Source organism: Homalodisca vitripennis, chromosome 1 (assembly GCF_021130785.1).
Source record: "Homalodisca vitripennis isolate AUS2020 chromosome 1, UT_GWSS_2.1, whole genome shotgun sequence".
Classification (NCBI taxonomy): Eukaryota; Metazoa; Arthropoda; class Insecta; order Hemiptera; family Cicadellidae; genus Homalodisca; species Homalodisca vitripennis.
Genome location: NC_060207.1, coordinates 102924166 through 102943034, shown reverse-complemented (window position 1 = coordinate 102943034; position 18869 = coordinate 102924166). Strand labels below are relative to the sequence as shown.

Genomic DNA, 18869 nt, shown 5'->3' with positions numbered 1-18869 from the left:
ATATTTTTTCAAGCACTAAGAAAAAGAAAAATACATATAATTTTATGGCATTTAATTTTTATACATATAAATAGCCTTTTGAGGAAGTTTGAGACAGCAGTTGTAAAAACAAATTTAGTGAGATCATTAACAGCACACTCAGAAACACATGTTTTTAGAAATGATGGGGTAAGATGACCTTACCTTAATATGATTAGACATAAGCTAGAGGAATTGAATGCGGAATATTTTATCCAAAAATAATAAATTATTGATTATCACTCACCCTGATCAGGTTTTATAACAGGAGGCCGTTTATCGGGCAGTTTTGGAGAGCAGTTCTTCTGAGCAGGTCTACTCAATGGAGGAGGAACCTGCAAAAAACATGCTAACTTAATGTTGATAAAGACAACTATAAGATTATACATTTGTTCATAACTATAAGGTTTTAACATTGTAACCAAACTAGACTGTACCTGCTTATCTGTGCGCTGGCCAGAGGGGAGCCTTGCAACCGTAACGTCAGGAGAGTCCTCTGGAGGAGGGGGCTGGGTGAGCCAGTTGTACTCTCGTTTGTCCAGTGGCAAGCCCCAGCGCTCATATTCGTTGTTCTGTGACCGCAGAGTCTCATAACAGTCCAGGCACACCACTGCATATTCTCCATTCTCCAAGAGTAGGGAGCCCTCTGGACACCGATGATACCTCACAAATGGAAAGTCCTAGAAAACAGCCTTGTCTTACACACAATACATAACATTCTCTTTATTATAATTTAAAAGGACTGTCCAGACAGTAACATACATTTTGACATGGCATAGCACTGGGTTTATCGGATCTGGCGGATCTGGTGGATCTGGCGGAAGACAGGGTGGCGTGGAAGAGGCTCATAGACGAGGCAAAGAATCGACTGAGATTTGTTACGCCCCGGCAGTAAGTAAGTAAGTATAGCACTGGGTGGGACTGGCAGCGCCACCTTTGCATCAGAGTATTCCTACAGCCATCATAGATTGTGCATTGTGCCTATCGTACTTTGTATACAGTAGAGTGTTCAAAGCATGTTTTTCGAGACTGAATTTTGCATATTTTGTTTGATATCTCAGATATGAGTGATCTTACAGGTCTGAGACATATTTTATTCAATTTTTCCATTCATTTTACATAACATCCAATACATTTAATACAACTTTACGCAATAAACACATTAGTTTGACTTTATTGCCATCCTTTCCCAGAAAATCGGGTAAAATCTTTCGCTAGCCATAATTTGCTAAAAAAGCGTTCCAGACATATGTTTATACAAATTTTTTTATTATTTTGTCAGGTTATGTGACGTGTACTTTTCTGTTTTACCTGAGCAATTGTTATGTAGAACTGATCACTCTACATAACGAAATTTTACATCCAAATGAAGAAGCGCGCATTCATTGTTGCTGCAATAACAGAACGGTCACTGATTAGACGCCAATCAGCTGTTCAAATAAAGGAGTTAGGCTAAGGTGAGCCATTACCATGCCATTGATATTTTGTCGCTTGCGTATGTCAGTTAGTAAAATTTCAGTATAATAATTTTGTCTTTACAGAATTAAATATCTACGGTAAAAACTAAGCCTTGGGCCTCGTAGTAAGATTGTCAAGTCCTGTCGATAAACGTAGGAAATTAATACGTTATCTGTAATAAATTAATACTAATCTAGTCTTTTAATTGTTCACGGAGATAAATAGTTGTAAATTACGTGTTCATAGTGTCAAATACTGTAACCACAAATTGTTTCTGTAAATTGTACATAATTAGGCCGAGATATTATCTCGTAACAATTGCATCGTCTCTCATAAATTTCCTTACTAAACTTGTTTCACTGTTCTATAAATAATTGAATCGGTAACTTTATGGTCCTAATGTTTGTATATTATTTAGTTTTACTCAGAATAATGTAAAGGCAGTTGTCATGAAATTTATACCTACCATTGCCGTGAAAGTGCATACATTAATGCATTATGTTAATACTTCAATACACTTTACTATAATTATTGTAATTAATTAGTTTAAGTAAGAACAAACATAATTAATTTTTTCTGTGTCAGAATAATTATGCTTTGTGTTTAAGACCAATATTGTATATCATTGTAATTGGCAAGATTCTGCGTTTTTTTTAATGTACTTATGTTTATACATTAAAACGTTTCTTTACATTTTACTGGCCGCTGTAAGCTAAATACGAGTGTGTTAGACACACCAACAATAGTGACAGATGTTGCTGTTTTAGTCAGCTGGTTTCTTTGAAGTTTAAGTTGAACATTGTTTTCATGATTGATTATAAAGTAGTGTTTACTGATTTAAATGAGGCGCGCAGAAAATGAATAATAAAACTGACTTTATGAAATTAAAGTTTCAATATTGGATTGCACGGACGATACAATCGACGGCTCGTGTGTGTGTTTTGGGTTCCGCCCAGTTGGTGAGTAGACTTTACACTACTTATTCCATCGTGCTCCCTGGGAGGTCGGACTAACTCCGTCAATGTCATTGTGAAGCCTCTACCTATCGGACTAGGCCTGAATAACTGCATCAGGGTGGATCCAGTTCCGAACTTTGACAAATGGGACTCAACTTTAATTTAAACGTCTAGCCATTATGTATTCATGTGAATTATTGTTTTGTAATTTTGTAGTTCAGGAATATGGTCATCATGTTTTTGGCCACTGTAATTTTGTATTAGTAATCGGAGCGCTCCTACCGTAATAATTTTTCGTATGTTAATTTCAATTGGCCAACGAGTTAAGTTTAAGTTAAGTTAAATATATATTTGTTTATTTAGTTTAAGACCTTAGCACTGTGAGAGAAATAGGCAATACAGAATGAAATATGTGAAATATTGGTTTTAATTTCTAATTGCCTGATATTTAATTAGAGACCTTGCAACTTACTATTAGAAAATAATCAACCGAAATCTGTGGCTAATTTAAGTACCTAAGGCTTAGTGTCGTAAACCTAATAGTTCTTGCGTGCATGGTAGTGGTCTCGATTGAGCATACCTGAGGGCAGGAAACTGTTCCTTGTTGGAGACCTGCGACCTGCGACTATCACACCCCATCAACAAGGTGGCGCCCTTATTACCGAGCAAACCGTAACCATCTGGGTATCCGTCAATCTTAGTAGTCCTCTGTCACTGCGCAAGAACTTGGTTGTCCTGGCGCTCTACCCAATACTCATGCCCTTCTCCACTGAGCGAGGCCGACAATATTGCTAACCCGCGAGGAGGGGTAACAGTTACTCATGGACACCCTTTAGCTATAAACTAACTGTATGACTTCCAATATAATGCACCGTATCTGAACCGTACTAGTGATTGCTGGGATCATTCTAATCAGTCTCCTAGCTAAAAAAATAGCTCTGTGTGCCGTAAGAACAGAAGACATAAGATAATCTATCAACAGGAGGAGAGGATTCATATACTTTAATAGGGTTGGCTCTCATGGGACAAGGAGAGAAGAGGTTCATGGGCCATGACTCTAATCTTGGATATCAAACATCAGCTGAATTGGATGTGTGGAGAGACTATGTACTATACGATTCAACTCTCAGTGAACATGGGTTTCCTGTCTTATCTCCCCTAGGTTGATAAGGTGCTCACTCATGAAAGGTGATATACCCTGTGGAATAAGCTCCTTCAGTGAATATGTTGCGATCTATGCCACAAAAATAATTGTATAAGTAGTGATCGAAGGGAAAATTACACGGTCTTGAGTAGCACATTACATGCAGGTACTGCTGATGGTTAAAAAGGTTGAACATGATTGCTTTTGAAAAAATAATTTTTACAAGCACTTCTTATGCTTAACAGAGAGTCCTTCTAATCAATAAGCCTTTCCCAATATAATGTGTCAAATGGTAGCTGACAAGAGTTGTATGCAAAAGAGGGGGGAGTTGTAGTGGAAAGATTGGCTATTAGGAGTCCCACACCATTTGTTAGTATAGTTAGTGTCTCACCAATAAAAAAGAGAAAAAGGCGAAGTATAACTGACAAAATACATTACCGAAAAGAATCTTGGGAGTGTTTAAGCTGAGCTTGAAATAGCAATAGTAAATATTACAAATCCCTAAATTTACGTAACTTGTACAAATCTACTCAAACTACTTTATTTTGTAATTACCTTGACTGGCAGAGCTCGTACCCTAAGACGATACGTGGTAATACCGCATACGTAACAGATGTAGTCGTGCCAGTTGTACCCACGGACCTCAGGGGCTGTATGGGGCTGCGCACGCCACTGAGCCAACACCGCGTGGTAGCAAAATGTACACACCAGTGCGCTACCATCCTCACGCAGTTGTTCCGCATTGGCTGGGGATCTGTGACTCAGCAGCGTTGGAAAGTAAGGTGCATTGCGACCCTACGATTCACATATGGTAAGTATGAGAATAAAGATAACTGTTACTCCCAAATACAAGTAAGATGAAAAATTAACTTACATCCCTCTCTTTAACTACTACAATATCACTTGCGATATTTAATCTGGATTACACCAAATTATTCTGATTCATGGCAGGGCATTCCTCATAGTGTATCTTTAAAATGGAGTAAACAGTTGTGTAATATCTGATTTTATACGTTTTGATGAGACATAAATTCGTATAATAAATGCCGAACAGTTTATACAAAAAAAGCAACAAGCTTTTTATCATTAAGTATAAAATAACTTTTATCGCTTAAAACAATATGTTTGTAAAAAAAAGCATTACAATTACTGTATAACACATTGCACTTCCTTATAATATCCCCCATTTATTCATTGTTAAGCTAATAAAATACTGTATATATTACACAGAATATAAAGGAAGAATAATTACTTATTGTTTTACTTAGTTAGGAATAGATTTTATGAATAATGTCCACTATTTCAGAACTTACATATCAACTAGTATATTATTGAATCCTAAACACAAAATACTTTTTGGATTGATTCAGACTAATAGTTACAACTATTAAACCTGAAACTGTTGGTCACTTCTATCAGTAGCAGTATTTTTTTGTACCTAGAACTAAGCTTAATATTTATTTGATTGTCATATGTATAATACACAATAATTATATTATATAACCACTTTATTCAGGAACATTCCTTTAAAAATAATAAGTATGTATGTATTTTAAACATAGTTACCGCATGCTTGCAAACAAAAATATTTGAAAAAAAATTTGAATAAATATAAATAGGTTATTTGAAAGTTTTTTATTTATACATAAATTATTATAGGTGATATAAGAAACAAAATATAAAGAAGATAGGGTATTTAATTTTTAGTAAAATCCTGGAGTAAAAGGTTTAATTTCTTTGACATATTATAGTAAAATTAACCCTATGCACTCAAAGGCAGTATTTGTAATTTGTCCTTGGAGCTCATATGGCCAGCTCTACTGGCCACTAAACATACCAATTATTTTCTAATATTTTCTTTGATTTATAATGAATGGTGAGTGCTGAAACCCATCAAGCAGCTGTTTTTTTAAAGTAATTTTTAGGTAAAGCAGTAAATGTTAAATTAGCCTATAATTCTTTTCTGAACGTTAGCTGCTGAAATAAGATGAATGGCGTGTAGTGGGCCTGTACTCTGAATTGATAGAAACCTAGAAAATTTTACTAGAAGAAGTGTGGTACTATTCTTGACTACACATGTGTGTATTTTTAAAAGTTTTACTCTGTAAAAAAATGTTAAGACTGAGACAAATTTTAAATAGTTCATGTCTGAGTATAACACACAACTATAAATGCCTACTTTATGCCTACTTTATAATATTTTATTTACATATAATTTTATCATACGTATATTATTTATTTATCATATGTATAAGAGTTAAATTTCCCAAATGTATTAGATTAACCCTTTGCATGCCAACGTACCGGGGTATTATGGCCGTCGGCTACTCAACTGAAAATCGCCAACGGCCGTAATATAGGTACGTCACGTTTTTCGCCTGTAATTTTCTTATAGTTCATCTTATTGCCACGAAATTTTGACTAATCGATAGTCGATTAGTTGCTTTGCAACCACAAAGTAGTTAATTCGTTTATGGACTGTTTGTTTGGTCGTATTTGAGCTTCGCAGCTGTTGAATTGTTTGGTCGAGATTGAGGTTACGTTCGTGTTGCTATGCGTTGTTTACGTTTGTAATTCTCTCATTACTTTTGTTGTTAGGGCATTTTTACTATGCCCCTTTTATTAGATTCATTGGTACTTTGGGATTATACAGACCACACCCAGACATGAATCGTTATTTGACATTTAGTTTCAACTGATTAATAGATTAGCGTAGAACAATATTTCGTCGATATAAAACAGGAATTGTCTTATCGCAAACCCCTCCCCATCCTCAGACAGTTGACATTTAGCTTCTACTGATTACTAGATTAGCGTAGAATAATATTTCGTCAGTATAAAACAGGAATTGTCTTATCGCAATCCCCTCCCCATCCTCAGACAGAGGTCAAAGTCGAGCGGTGTAGTAGATAACGTGATTGCAGAGTCTCGCCGCCCGTTCGCTTTGTTGTACTTTCGTATTTTACCCCTACATTTCTCCAAACACAAAAATTCAACAAAAACAAACATTACCAAACAAAAACTATACTCTTTATTGAAAAAAAAACACACAAAACTTGTTATTATTCTTGATCAAACTCCGCCACCCAAAATGCGAGTGCCTCCAGCCGAAGGTGCTTCCGAAGCTCGCGCTGATGTCAACGAAAGAAAAACATCCCTCGAGATAGTATATATCAGTAAATATAATTCTAGAGGGGCTGATCAGAAATATAAATTGAATTGTAATGGAAAGGCAATTATGTACCGTGCAAAAAACTTAAATAATCATGTGATGCCGCGCGGCCTGCCGTAATCGGGATTCTCGAGAAAGATAAGATAACAGCGACCACAATACCGATCACAATACCTGGAAATGCTTGTTGATTGATGGAATGTTAGTTCTGTTACTCAAATACATCGTTTTATAATGTTCTAAGTTCATTGAAAAAAGTTTAAGCGAATCTGACCTCATTAACAATTGATAATCTTTGTAAGTTTGTAATTTTGTAATTAAAAAGTTGTTTTTTCGTTCTACAATGTTTGTTTATAATATATCTATAAATTTATATTTTTGTGTTCTTCATAGTGGTGTGGTTGGTATAATCCCAAAGTACCGATTTGTATAGTGTCAAATATTGATTTGTGAATATAGTGTAACATTACATACAACGTCCATGCAAATTACAAAAACTGTGCCCGTGTCACATTTAGTGAAAAAAATCATAACTGGACTTCTATATAAGGTAGGCTTTTGAAATTTTGTAATTAGGTTAAGGGTTAGATATAGTTTACTAGGATATAACAGGAAATCAGCATAAATTTTTTTTTAAACCACTTATTTGTGCTAAAAAAAATATTTTTTGGAAATTTTAATTTTTTTTCTTAATTTTAAACTTTTTTATAAGTTTAAATTACATTTGAATGCAACTAAAATTTACCAACAGAACAAGGGCATTTCATAAGCAAAATAATGGTAAAAAATCATCAATATCTGTTAAAAAATAAAATAGTTATGATACATTTAGTGAAAGCTTGCAAAACTGCTGAAAATGCCCTTGGCGTTTCTGGGTAGTACTTTTGGAAAATGGGCTGGCATGCAAAGGGTTATATTAGAAAGATTCATTAAAAATAAATTTTAAATTAGTTTTCATTTCTTCTTTAACCCTCTAAGTGGCAAGCGCCGTCTGAGACGTATGATTCACGCCGCCGCGAAGTGGCAAGCGCCGTCACAGCCATCGCTTCACATTTAAGGCCGTTGCTCCGCAACCGTCCATTATTTTTAGGCCTAGTTTGAACTATCGTATTTTCCATGAAATTTCCTATACAAATCATACAGTATAGTGTGTATTCATGTTATTATGTTTGCTGGCTTAAATGATTCCGACGGTTTTCGTATGACCTGGCGGCAGACGAGAGAACAGCTGTCTACTCGTCTCGTCACTGTTTTGTTTAGCGACTTTGCGTACTGTTATTGTCAGTATATTATTGTTTATCGCGTTTGTGTTACCGGTAAATGTTTAGGTTATTCGTTCGTCATGGAAAATGTTGGGGTACTTTGGGATTATACCGACTACACCAGTATGAGGAACACAAACAAATAAATTTATAGAAAAAATACATTATAGAACGAAAAAGCAACTCTTCAATTACAAACTTACAATGATTATTAACTGTTAATGGGTTTCCTGTGACGCCCAGAAAGCAGCAATATCAAGGATAAGTGAGTCTAGTGGATTTCCGCCTTCAGCAGCAACTGCCGACCGCAACGCATATTTTAGATGTAGGCAACTAGTCATGATCTTGTAAAAAACGAATGGCCCCCTCTTCGCTCCTTGATAAATCCCAAATTCTCATTGTGTCACCCATCACTAATCTATTACACACACAGTAAAACACGGAAGTACAACAAAGCGACGCATTCGACAGACACTTCGGCACGAAAAGTAAAAGAATGCGGCGCACCAGCTGAACGGGCGGCGAGAATCTGTAGTCACGTTATCTACTAGATCGCTCGACTTTGACCTCTGTCTGAGGATGGGGAGGGGTTTGCGATAAGACAATTCCTGTTTTATATTTACGAAATATACTGTGCTATGACAAACTAAGCCACTATTATACTATTATATGCCTTACACTACTGGGAGGAAAAGACAAGCCCCTTCTAGTGACTCGGGAGTAAAAAAACCAGTTTATACATAGATTTAGTTATTCCCATCTAACTTTTTTGTTCTTGTAAATAGAAAAGAATCTATAAGAAGTAATTTGTTTAGAATAAAATTTTGTATATTCTGTGAATTTGACATTATTTTGTAGCTCCAGTAGTTTCAAAGTGACGGACAGTAGAACTTAAAAATGATTTTTTATAAAAAACTTTTTTTACACATCTACAATGATATTAATCTGAAAATAATGGTAAGGCACCAAATATTATATTTATTCTTATTCTATAGTTCATAAGGAAAACAAAAATATATAATGTTGCTAGGTTAACACTTAGATAATATTCTCTAAAAATAAGTTTAACGATCACGGCAATTTGCACAAAATCGGCCTGCCACTGAGACCACAAATAACCGCCACTTATAGGGTTAAACATTTTAAATTACAATGCAAATAACACAAGAGGATATTGAAAAATAATTCTGAAATGGGGAGGCAAACAAAAATATTGCCTCCCAGCTGCCTATGAAAGTAGCACGGCCATCTGTACTGGCCATACGAGTTGCAAGAACTATGGCAAAACTAATGCAGCTACAACCTCGGTGGCCTGCAAAGCAAGCGCTAAAGCGTTAAAGAAGTACTTAAGTACAGATGGTAAGATTCCAACTCACCAAAAAAGTAAAATTTTAATGTTTACTTTTGGTTTTCAGTCTACTAACTTTTTTAAACTAATGTCACTTTTATCTTATAATATACAATAGCCTAGATGTTAAGTTCTCAAACATCACTAGAGTGATTGCATACTGGTTAGTAATAATCCATTGTCATAATAAACTGTAACCAATCACTAAAACACATGTTCATAACAACACTAAATTACTATTCGTCAAACAAGTGTATAAGAAACAAAATCTGATTGGTAGAATAAAAACAGCTGTACAACACGACAAACCTTGTCATATAAAGTTATTTTGAAAGATCAAATCCAAAATTTTGATTTTCTCAAAAAGTGTATTTTTGTCATACTATGTATTCTTACTTTACTTAATTTCAACTATGTTAGTGACTATTATCATAATTATAATTTGGGTACCTAAAAGAGGGTTGCCGCTAAAACAACAATCTTGTTAACAACACTGTTGTTAGAAACACTTTATTAACTGATGCTATCATAAGCACGTAAGTAAGCTATAACGGCAAACCAGTTCCTCAACATGCTGCAAACCACAATATCACAAACTTCAATAACTGTTTTAAAACCACAATAGTAAGATCATTAACAAAAGACTGTTATCCCTCACAGTTAAGAATATGGGAACTAGCATACCAATGGATAACAAAATCAAGAAATCCTCCAAACCTAAACGTGAGATAAGTCCCTTCCACCACTTCCTTTAATAGAGTAACAGTTTTCATGGATATTTAATATAGTACTCAATATTGTGTCAACAGTTATAAAGTGATAACACTGTGTATAAAAAGTGAATTGGACACACTGCCTCCCACATTGACTCTGCAACCCAAAGTGAATAGACAACTAGAATGTTCTCTACTGGTTGAGAAAGATCGCAGCGTGAAAATTTCTAACTATGTGTAAAATATGTGTACTTTGATGTGTTCTTTCAATCAGTGGACCCTAGAAGATAGTTTTCAAGATGACTATCATAAGCAAGATTTTGGTGTAGTGACAGTGGTATTTTTCTGCTGCTGCTGCCCATGGAAAAAGACCATGTAATAGCATTGGGGGTTCAATAAAGAGACTTGATGAAAGAACAAGTCTACAGGGTCCATATGAATACCAAATTGTAACTCCTTTCCCACTCTATGAATGAGTAGTTCAACATTTATCTGGAATTAATTATACCTTCTCTACTCAAGATGAGTATGTTGATGTTGAAAAATTTATGAATAACCATTTCAGCCAATCAGTAACTACAGTGGAGTCCCGCTAATCCGAACACGTGTAATCCGAACGTCGGTTAATCCGAACAGGTCCAGCAGGAATTATTTATAACGATAATGAAACAGTTATAGGAACTAATTACTTAAAAAATGAAAATGGGTGCATCATTTCGTACATAAACAAAGAAAACTTTAATTAAATAGACATACAGTATTTTATTAAGACAAATTGTGTACGGTACAGTACAAAAATAATGAAGTTAAATACAGTACCAAATTGAAACTTATAGGTTAAGTATGAGTTTTAAATTACTGTATTAAGTGAAATCAAAATTGGGACGTACAGTACTGATATTATTATTGAGTACAATATTAATTGTTAAAAAGACATAAAATTCAGTAATTGTCTTCTGTCGCATTGAAGAGAGTCCTATTGTATGACGCGTAGTTTCACCATCGTGTCATAAACATGATATCGGCAGGTGTAGCAGTAGCCTGTTGCTCTAAGTATCGTAGTGCAAGGTTAAGCGCTGCTGCACCGTCTGCGGTGTGGCACCAACTCTTCTTTATCACCCAGGTTCTCATCGTCACTTCCTTCCTCCTCACACTCGATTGATTCTTGAGTGACTGCCGCAACTATGTCGTGATCAGTTAGGAATTCGGAGCCAGCACGCACCATCTGCTACCATCCATTCATTGACGTCTGTTTCATCTGCTTTCTCGCAACCAGGAATTGCTTGAACTAGCCGTAACACATTTTCTCTATCGTTGTCTGCTTGGTTGTCTTGGAACGCAAAAGGGTAGGCCATACTTTTGTCCAAGACTTCCTCAAAGTTTGGTCTGTAATGTTCTCCCAAGAATCAGCAATCAAATACACAACATCCTTGATGTTAGTTTGTTTTATTTTTTGAACCAAAGAGACTGATTCATCTACAATCAGGTTTCGCAAAAAACTGCTTGCGGTATTTAAGTTTAAGTGATTGCAACACACCTTGGTCCATTGGCTGCAATAAGGCTGTAACATTTGGAGGTAAAAAATGATACTTTAATTTCACCACTAGAAAGTTCTTCGGTATTTGGGTGCGATGGCGCATTGTCAATGAAGAGAATAGCACGTGGGGGTAAATCATTGTCATTACTGAATTGTTGGACACGGGGGTACAAACTCGTCATGAAACCATTGTTTAAACAACTGTCCGTTCATCCACGCTTTTTTTCTGGTTCTTGTAATAAACTGGCAATGAGTTCATATTGACATTTTTGAAAGCTCTAGGTCTAGCAGATTTCCCGATCAACATTAGTGGAAGCTTGTGATTACCAGCAGCATTAGAACATGCCATTATTGTTACTCGATCTTTGCTCATTTTAAAACCAGGAGCATGGATTTCTTCTTTAGACGCCAAACTCTTTGTAGGCAGTGCTCTAAAGTTGAGGCCGGTTTCATCAGCATTATAAATTTGCTGTGGAGAATAATTTCCATCCAATATCAAAGTTTCAAATTTACTCACGTATTCCCTTGCTGCATCGTGGTCAGATGAAAGTTGTTTCTCCTGTAATTGTCAACTGCCGTATTCCATGGCGCTTCTTCCATCGGTCTAGCCACCCAGTACTAGCATGAAAACATTCACCGCTGTTCATTAATTCATTCAATTGAATTGCCTTTTCTTGAACAATAGGCCCACTTAAAGGAGTTCCTCTCTCCCTTTCCTGGGAAAACCAAACAAAAAGCGCTTCATCTACTTTATCATACTGAGATTGCTTCACTGTTTGTCTGTTTTCAAGAGTCTGGCCAGAAGAAGTAGCACAATATTGCTCAAGCTTTGCACGATTTTTCCTCCAATCACAAATTGTAGATTTGCCAACATTAAACTCTGTTGCCAATTTAGTCACACTTTCACCCTTATCTAAACGCTGTAGGGCGTCTAGCTTGTCTTTAAGAGTGACGGTAGTATGCTTTCGCTTACTCGCCATAAAAAATCAGCTCTCACACTTTTACTACGCAAATAATCACAACAGTGGAATCGATGTTTGCACTGAGATGACAGACGACACAATGCAGACTACAGCGCAATGTGCAGCTATTCTATGAGTCAGTGTGTGTATTTTTGGCACGCCGCTCCGTGGGAGGGGGAGTACAGTCTGACCCATAGCGCGTGGACCCGTACAATATGCAGTACGCTCACATTGCTTAACAATAGAACTCTCACGCTAAATACGGTAAATGTGCTTAGTATTCGCAACACACGTTTATTTGTCAAGAAATACAATGCAACAGTCATAAAACATGTTTTAATAAACAATGTTGATAATTCTATAACAAAATAGACCCATTCTCAAGTTTAAAAACCGTATTTTTCTGTAATTCCCGAACAATCACATAATCCGAACAGGGCTCGGTCCCAATTAGGTCGGATTAACGGGACTCTACTGTATCAAGGGAACACAGGAGTATCGTGTGTTTATCACAGTAAATTCAAGTGTATCACAGATGTATGTAAAACTATTCTTTGGAGATACAACAAAGGAAACAGTGAACATCCAAAAATGCCCTCAAAAACTAAAAATGGAATAAATAGATATATAATCCCTGCACATGACCAAAAGTAATAGCCAGCATATGTGTTGGAGAAGAATGAAGGAAGAAGATGAAGTAAAAGTGACATTTATGCACCCTGCTGGTCTTTTATCCAGACATATTGTGGATACCACTGATAGAAATATTTTGTAAGTTGATCCTTCCAATTCTACAGGAAGGATTTACAAAATAACTTGCATTACAAAATTCACAAATCTTCAATTCTGAATAACCACTTCACTCTCTCTTTTTTGTTTCTTTTCTTCTTCTCTTTCTGAATAATCACTTTCTTCTGGCTTAAGTGTTAAAAATGTATCTTTAAAATCGTGAGTAATGTAATACAGTTAAGAAATCTGTAGTAGGTAGGCTGGCTTTCATAAAACACCCTTTTAAAATTATTATTTAGCTGTGAACCCATTAGCCTCCCAATTTGAAATGTTGAGAATTACTCAACAAAAACATAATTATGTAAGGATTTTTTTTATTTTCAAAAATGTACTTTTTGAGGAAATCAAAATTTTGAATTTGATTTTTCATAAATCTTTTTATGGCAAAATATGTGTTATACATCAAGAAAGATCATTTAAAACTGAGTAAAATGATATCACACCCACCTTTCTAGCTTGATTAGGAATCAAGTTATGGTGATTTCAAATGTTTTTTGTGGGTTTTGAAAACTTTATATAGCCATAACTTTGAAATCATTTGAAATAGTTTGGGAAAAATTGGCAATTTTTCTCATCTATATGAAGACTACCAAATTTAATTAAATTCTGAGATGGGCCACATGACTTTTTTTTATTTTAATGAGTTGATTTCATTTGCAATTACTTAACACTTTGTACCCTGAGCCCGAGTATAGGCCGGGCCGCGTCGGCAGCGCCTGCTACCGGCGCCCGAGTACAGCTCGGGTCGTGTTATTTAATTGTATTATTTTGCTCAGTCATCTTATTTTTGGATTCAAACATTTTGATTATGTTCATTGGTTGTCTAAGTTCGTATTTGTTGGTTTTGAGATCCCTGGGTCACGTTTTAGTAATGAAATACGTATATTTTTCGTCGTACTACAAGCGAGTCTAGACAGCTGATCGTAAGCGCCGCGGCTGATCGTCGGTACTGTCAGTTTGCTTTTTAGTGTTTCACGTTGTGTGTTGTTGTGAGTCTTAGTGATGTCTTACTAAGTTTTCTACAAATCTTGCCGACAAATACTGAAGCAAATGTTATTATAATCTATTCTAAGAGTGAATTTAACTTTTTGTAAATAATCAGAACATTAATTTCTTACTGAATGAGTAAAGGCAAAGGCAATGCAAGCAATATGAGGTTATCCGTGTGTTTTGTTTTGTATTTACACTCGCTTTGTTCTTTCTTCTCGACTTTCCGTTGATTATCTTTTATATTCTTTACTTATTATTTTCGAGTTTAAATAATATGGGTGATGAAATCAAAAGTGATGCAATTCGCGATCTTTTGTTTGACTCCGAGTCGGAAAGTGACGATGATTTTGATACGGACCAAATATTGATTTTATGAACGATCTAAACGAAAATGTGTGAGATCCTGTATTTGATTCAGACCATTGTGCTTTAAAAATTACCACACTATGGCGAACTACCTGAACTAACAAGCTATGTAGCAAACATTTTTTTTTGTATTTTTTACATAACATTCAATATTATGTAATAATTTTATTTTGAAAATAAACTTTATATTTGTATACATTTAAAAAAGTATGTATCTCTATCTTTAAAAAGATATATAGTATGAGTTTATAACATACTTACTGTAATAACACAAAATTTTTTAAAAGCATCATAAAACCCCCGGTGGAGCCACGCCGAAACATGTATTAAGGGCCCAGGGTACAAAGTGTTAATAACAAAAACATAGGCCATGTTAAAAAATGACATCTAGAATACAACTATGTACAACACCAAATATCGGGTTTTTGTCAGTTGCAGAGTTAAATATATAATAGTTTAAGTGTCTCTTTTCCATCACAAAATGGGCTTTGCTATTTTGAGAAATTTCAACTACCACTAGTAGAGTCAATTAGTGTAACATTTAATTGCATGTAGGAAAATGTTGCCATACAGACCTGAGGTTTGCTGTACAGGACTCGAGCCAGTGTGAGGTCACTGTGCAGACCACACAGGAAGCAGTAGATTGAGGAAGTGTTGCCAGCTGACGTAGATGAAACTGGCGACACACCATTCTGAGTAGTGCTTGGAACATCATACCTACACAAATGTTTTTCCAAGATCTTAGCTGACTCTTGGAGGTTTTCTCTAACCACTTCTCAAATGACAGGAATTCTGACAAGCGCAGGGTAAGTAAATATGCATTATATCAGGAAAAACACACTTCAAATAAATGAAAAGGCCATAATTCTCTATGGCAATTCATGTATATGAGGCAGATGTGACAATAAAGAAGTGTTTCATTATGATTAGTAGCTTGATAAAAGAGGTTTCATCCTAATATTCACATTGGCTAGTATCTTTTGCATTTCTGAACTAAATGGACGTAAGACTCACTCTCACAATGAAAGCAAATTTAAGTTAATTTAGGGCCAAGATCCAAAACGAAAATACAATAAATCATTTTATCAAATATGTATTATGTATATAATTGTGATTCTTATTGTTCTTTATGACTGATTTTTGTGTTAAACCTGATATTAAACACATTAAAAGTACTTACTTATACACTATATGTAAATTTAATAAAACTTAGCCTAATGTAAGTGTTTATGTCCAAAAATAGGTCATATATAAAATATTCTAATTTTAATATGTTATTAATTAATCTACATTCTTAATTATGTACACTGTATGTAAAAAGGGATTTCATTGGTGAAATTGTACTGTCTCCAAGTTTTTACCTGTGTAAGAGTGAGAATTAAAAAGTCCAGCTAACATCAGACATCAACAGATTACGTGGAATAAACAATCATTCATACTTGGAATTGTCAAATCTATTTACTGTGGTGAAAACTAAATCATTTAAAAAATAGATTGTGAAAATATGGATAATTTATGTACATTACTTCTTAATCAATTATATTGTCAATGTTACAAGTAAAAAATAAATAATTTCTGTTATTATTTTTGTATCAATGAAGTAAAATGAAAAGTATTCAAAGCAAAACCTATATTAGAGATCACTACTTGTTATGTAATATTGGAAAAATAAACGCAGTACGCAGAATTGTCAAATTGGTCTCATTCAATTCGCTGAAATGATAGAATCTCTGTTAATCAGTATTTTGGCAGTAATTACATTATAAACAGCTTAATATAAGGCATACTGAACTATAAATGATCTAGTAACACAAACCATGATCAATATCTAATTGATGAATGGAATTTCACTACTGGTGGACATGGCTAAAGTCCAATGGATGGGATAATCCGTGTACTCAAACAGATGTCAGATTACCATGTTACTCACAATAATAATATTAAATGCTCATCGCATTTCATGTCCTAATGAGGAGCAAAACAAAATTATGATCAGATTGAAAGTGAAGTAGTAGTATAACTTATATCAGAAGTGAAGTCAATACCCATAAATGCTATGAACGGTATCAGAAAAGGCTATTGTTTTATGCACTAGTGGTTATGCATGTTAACCCATTGCGGATCACTGACGAGCTGGGGTCGTCACGCAGCGGCCGGGCCTAATGGCACGATGATGAGCTCAGGTCGCAAAAGCGGTCTGCTTTTAAGTTTCCCTCCAAATAGTTCTATGAATGTCTGATAGATCGGGCGATCGTCTTCAATTGTCAACTAAGAGTGTTTTACAATGGTCTACGTTTAGAGTTTTCAAAAGTTTTATAAATATCCTACAGATGGCAGTTGTATATCGAAGTTGAAAAATCACTCTTGTGACTTTACTCTCTGCTTTTTAGCGCTTCTGATTGGGTGTTTTCCTCAGTTGTTATTATAATACTTTGAGGTTAGTGACACAGAACTAAACGAAGTAGATGTACATGTTGGCGGGTTTAGTCTAGATAATGGCCTGGATGTTGTAATCGCTTCACCCGAGCCGCTTTATTTAGACTATGATTCAGACATCATCTCTGCCACCCCGGAACCTTGCTCTCGTGTTATCGTTCCTACATCACGGATACCCCAGCAGGTCCATGTTCCATCTGAACGAATACCTTCACAGCTGAATTTTCTAATATACAATAGCGAGCGATACGATGTGACGTACCATTGCTGTTCGTTCGGCCGCTGCCGTAAATTAATTCGTGCCCGCTGGTGCCCGCGCTCCAAAACTATACAATCCACAATGGGTTAAGATCATTAAGTTGTATTGCATGAGTTTTCTGATTATATTTCTAATAATAAGTCTTGTTGCTATACTGATAAAAATGTCAATACTACAATACAATGAATACAAAAGATTGGTGTCATTTTATCAAATATGGATTTAATTTTGAAAACAAAGACTTTTTCAGTGAAATTATCCAATCTGTACCTTTTAAAACATAAAGGCTACATTGTATTCATGTGAAGAATCTAAACGTAGATATGTTCAAGTTGTATTGCTGCAAAATATGCTATTTAAATTGCTATCATCAAATTTATATCAATTTTATTGTTATTTTCAGTTGCTCAAGAAACCATATTATTATCTGTAATGTAAATAAGACGATTAAATAACATGTTTCTCAGATTCTTTTGATTTTTGTACAATTATATTTTTAATTAACCCTTTGAGTGCTGTGGCATTTTGTTATATGGTATGCATAAAATGCCGGGCCAAAATACCTGATTTTGCAAGGGTCTAGTTAAAAATTCATAAAAAAATTATTTATTGGTATAATGTCCTGGGGTTTTTTTTGTTTTGTAGATAAATACATTTTCTTTATAAATATAATACATTCATTAGTTATTTAACGTTTTTGTAACAATAAAAAAACATTAAAAAAACTTTATGAGCAAAAAAAATTTGTTTTTTATTTTGACACAACGTAGTGTTAATGAAATATTTTATTTTTTCATTTTCAGTTATGCTATCTTATACTCCATTTAATTATTAAAAAAAACATATAAACTTTTTTTATGCTTATAAATAAAATTGTTGGAAAATAAATATGAAAATATGAACCGCCACAAAACTAGAAAGTTTCTCGTTTACAGACAATGTTTCAAGACTTGGATAGTATGTCCGTTGTTTATAATAGCAATATAAATATAAATTGTTTACTGTTTTATAAATAACAACATAATACAAAAAGTGTGCTTCATCTCATTTTTATTTTATTTTTGAAGCATGTGTTTTGGTCCAGGCAGTTTGTTGTATCCAATTGAAATAAGGGAAAAATCTTCATCAGGCCCAATTTCAATTCAGTCGGAGAGGAGGTCAAGCAACCGGACGTTAACAGGCGCCGGCTCATCGTCATTGTTTGTTATGTCTGGGTCATCAATGTCAGGGGAACTATGGTCACTATAAACAGGACTTCTTTTTTGTAGGCCTACACTTAATTTCAACCTTTTCTGATTACCTTGTAAATCAGGATGTGTTCTCTCATTAGACTTTTTAGGTGTGGATGTAAACATTAGGCCTACATTGGTGATTCATTATTAGATGATGGATCTATGTCAGCATCAGTATCGTCTAAATCTGAGAAAGAATTTTCAAAAACGTCAAGATCTCTTTCACT

At 34.8% G+C, this 18869-nt stretch overlaps 1 protein-coding gene across 1 annotated transcript in view; it reads right to left on the bottom strand.

Annotated features, from left to right (window-relative positions):
- The window catches only part of LOC124368169, a 147257-nt gene that overhangs the window by 69367 nt on the left and 59021 nt on the right, over positions 1-18869 (bottom strand). The window contains 4 exon segments of the mRNA XM_046825447.1: positions 266-353; positions 456-698; positions 4132-4371; positions 15291-15432. Of these exon segments, the coding sequence (XP_046681403.1) occupies positions 266-353; positions 456-698; positions 4132-4371; positions 15291-15432 (713 nt within the window).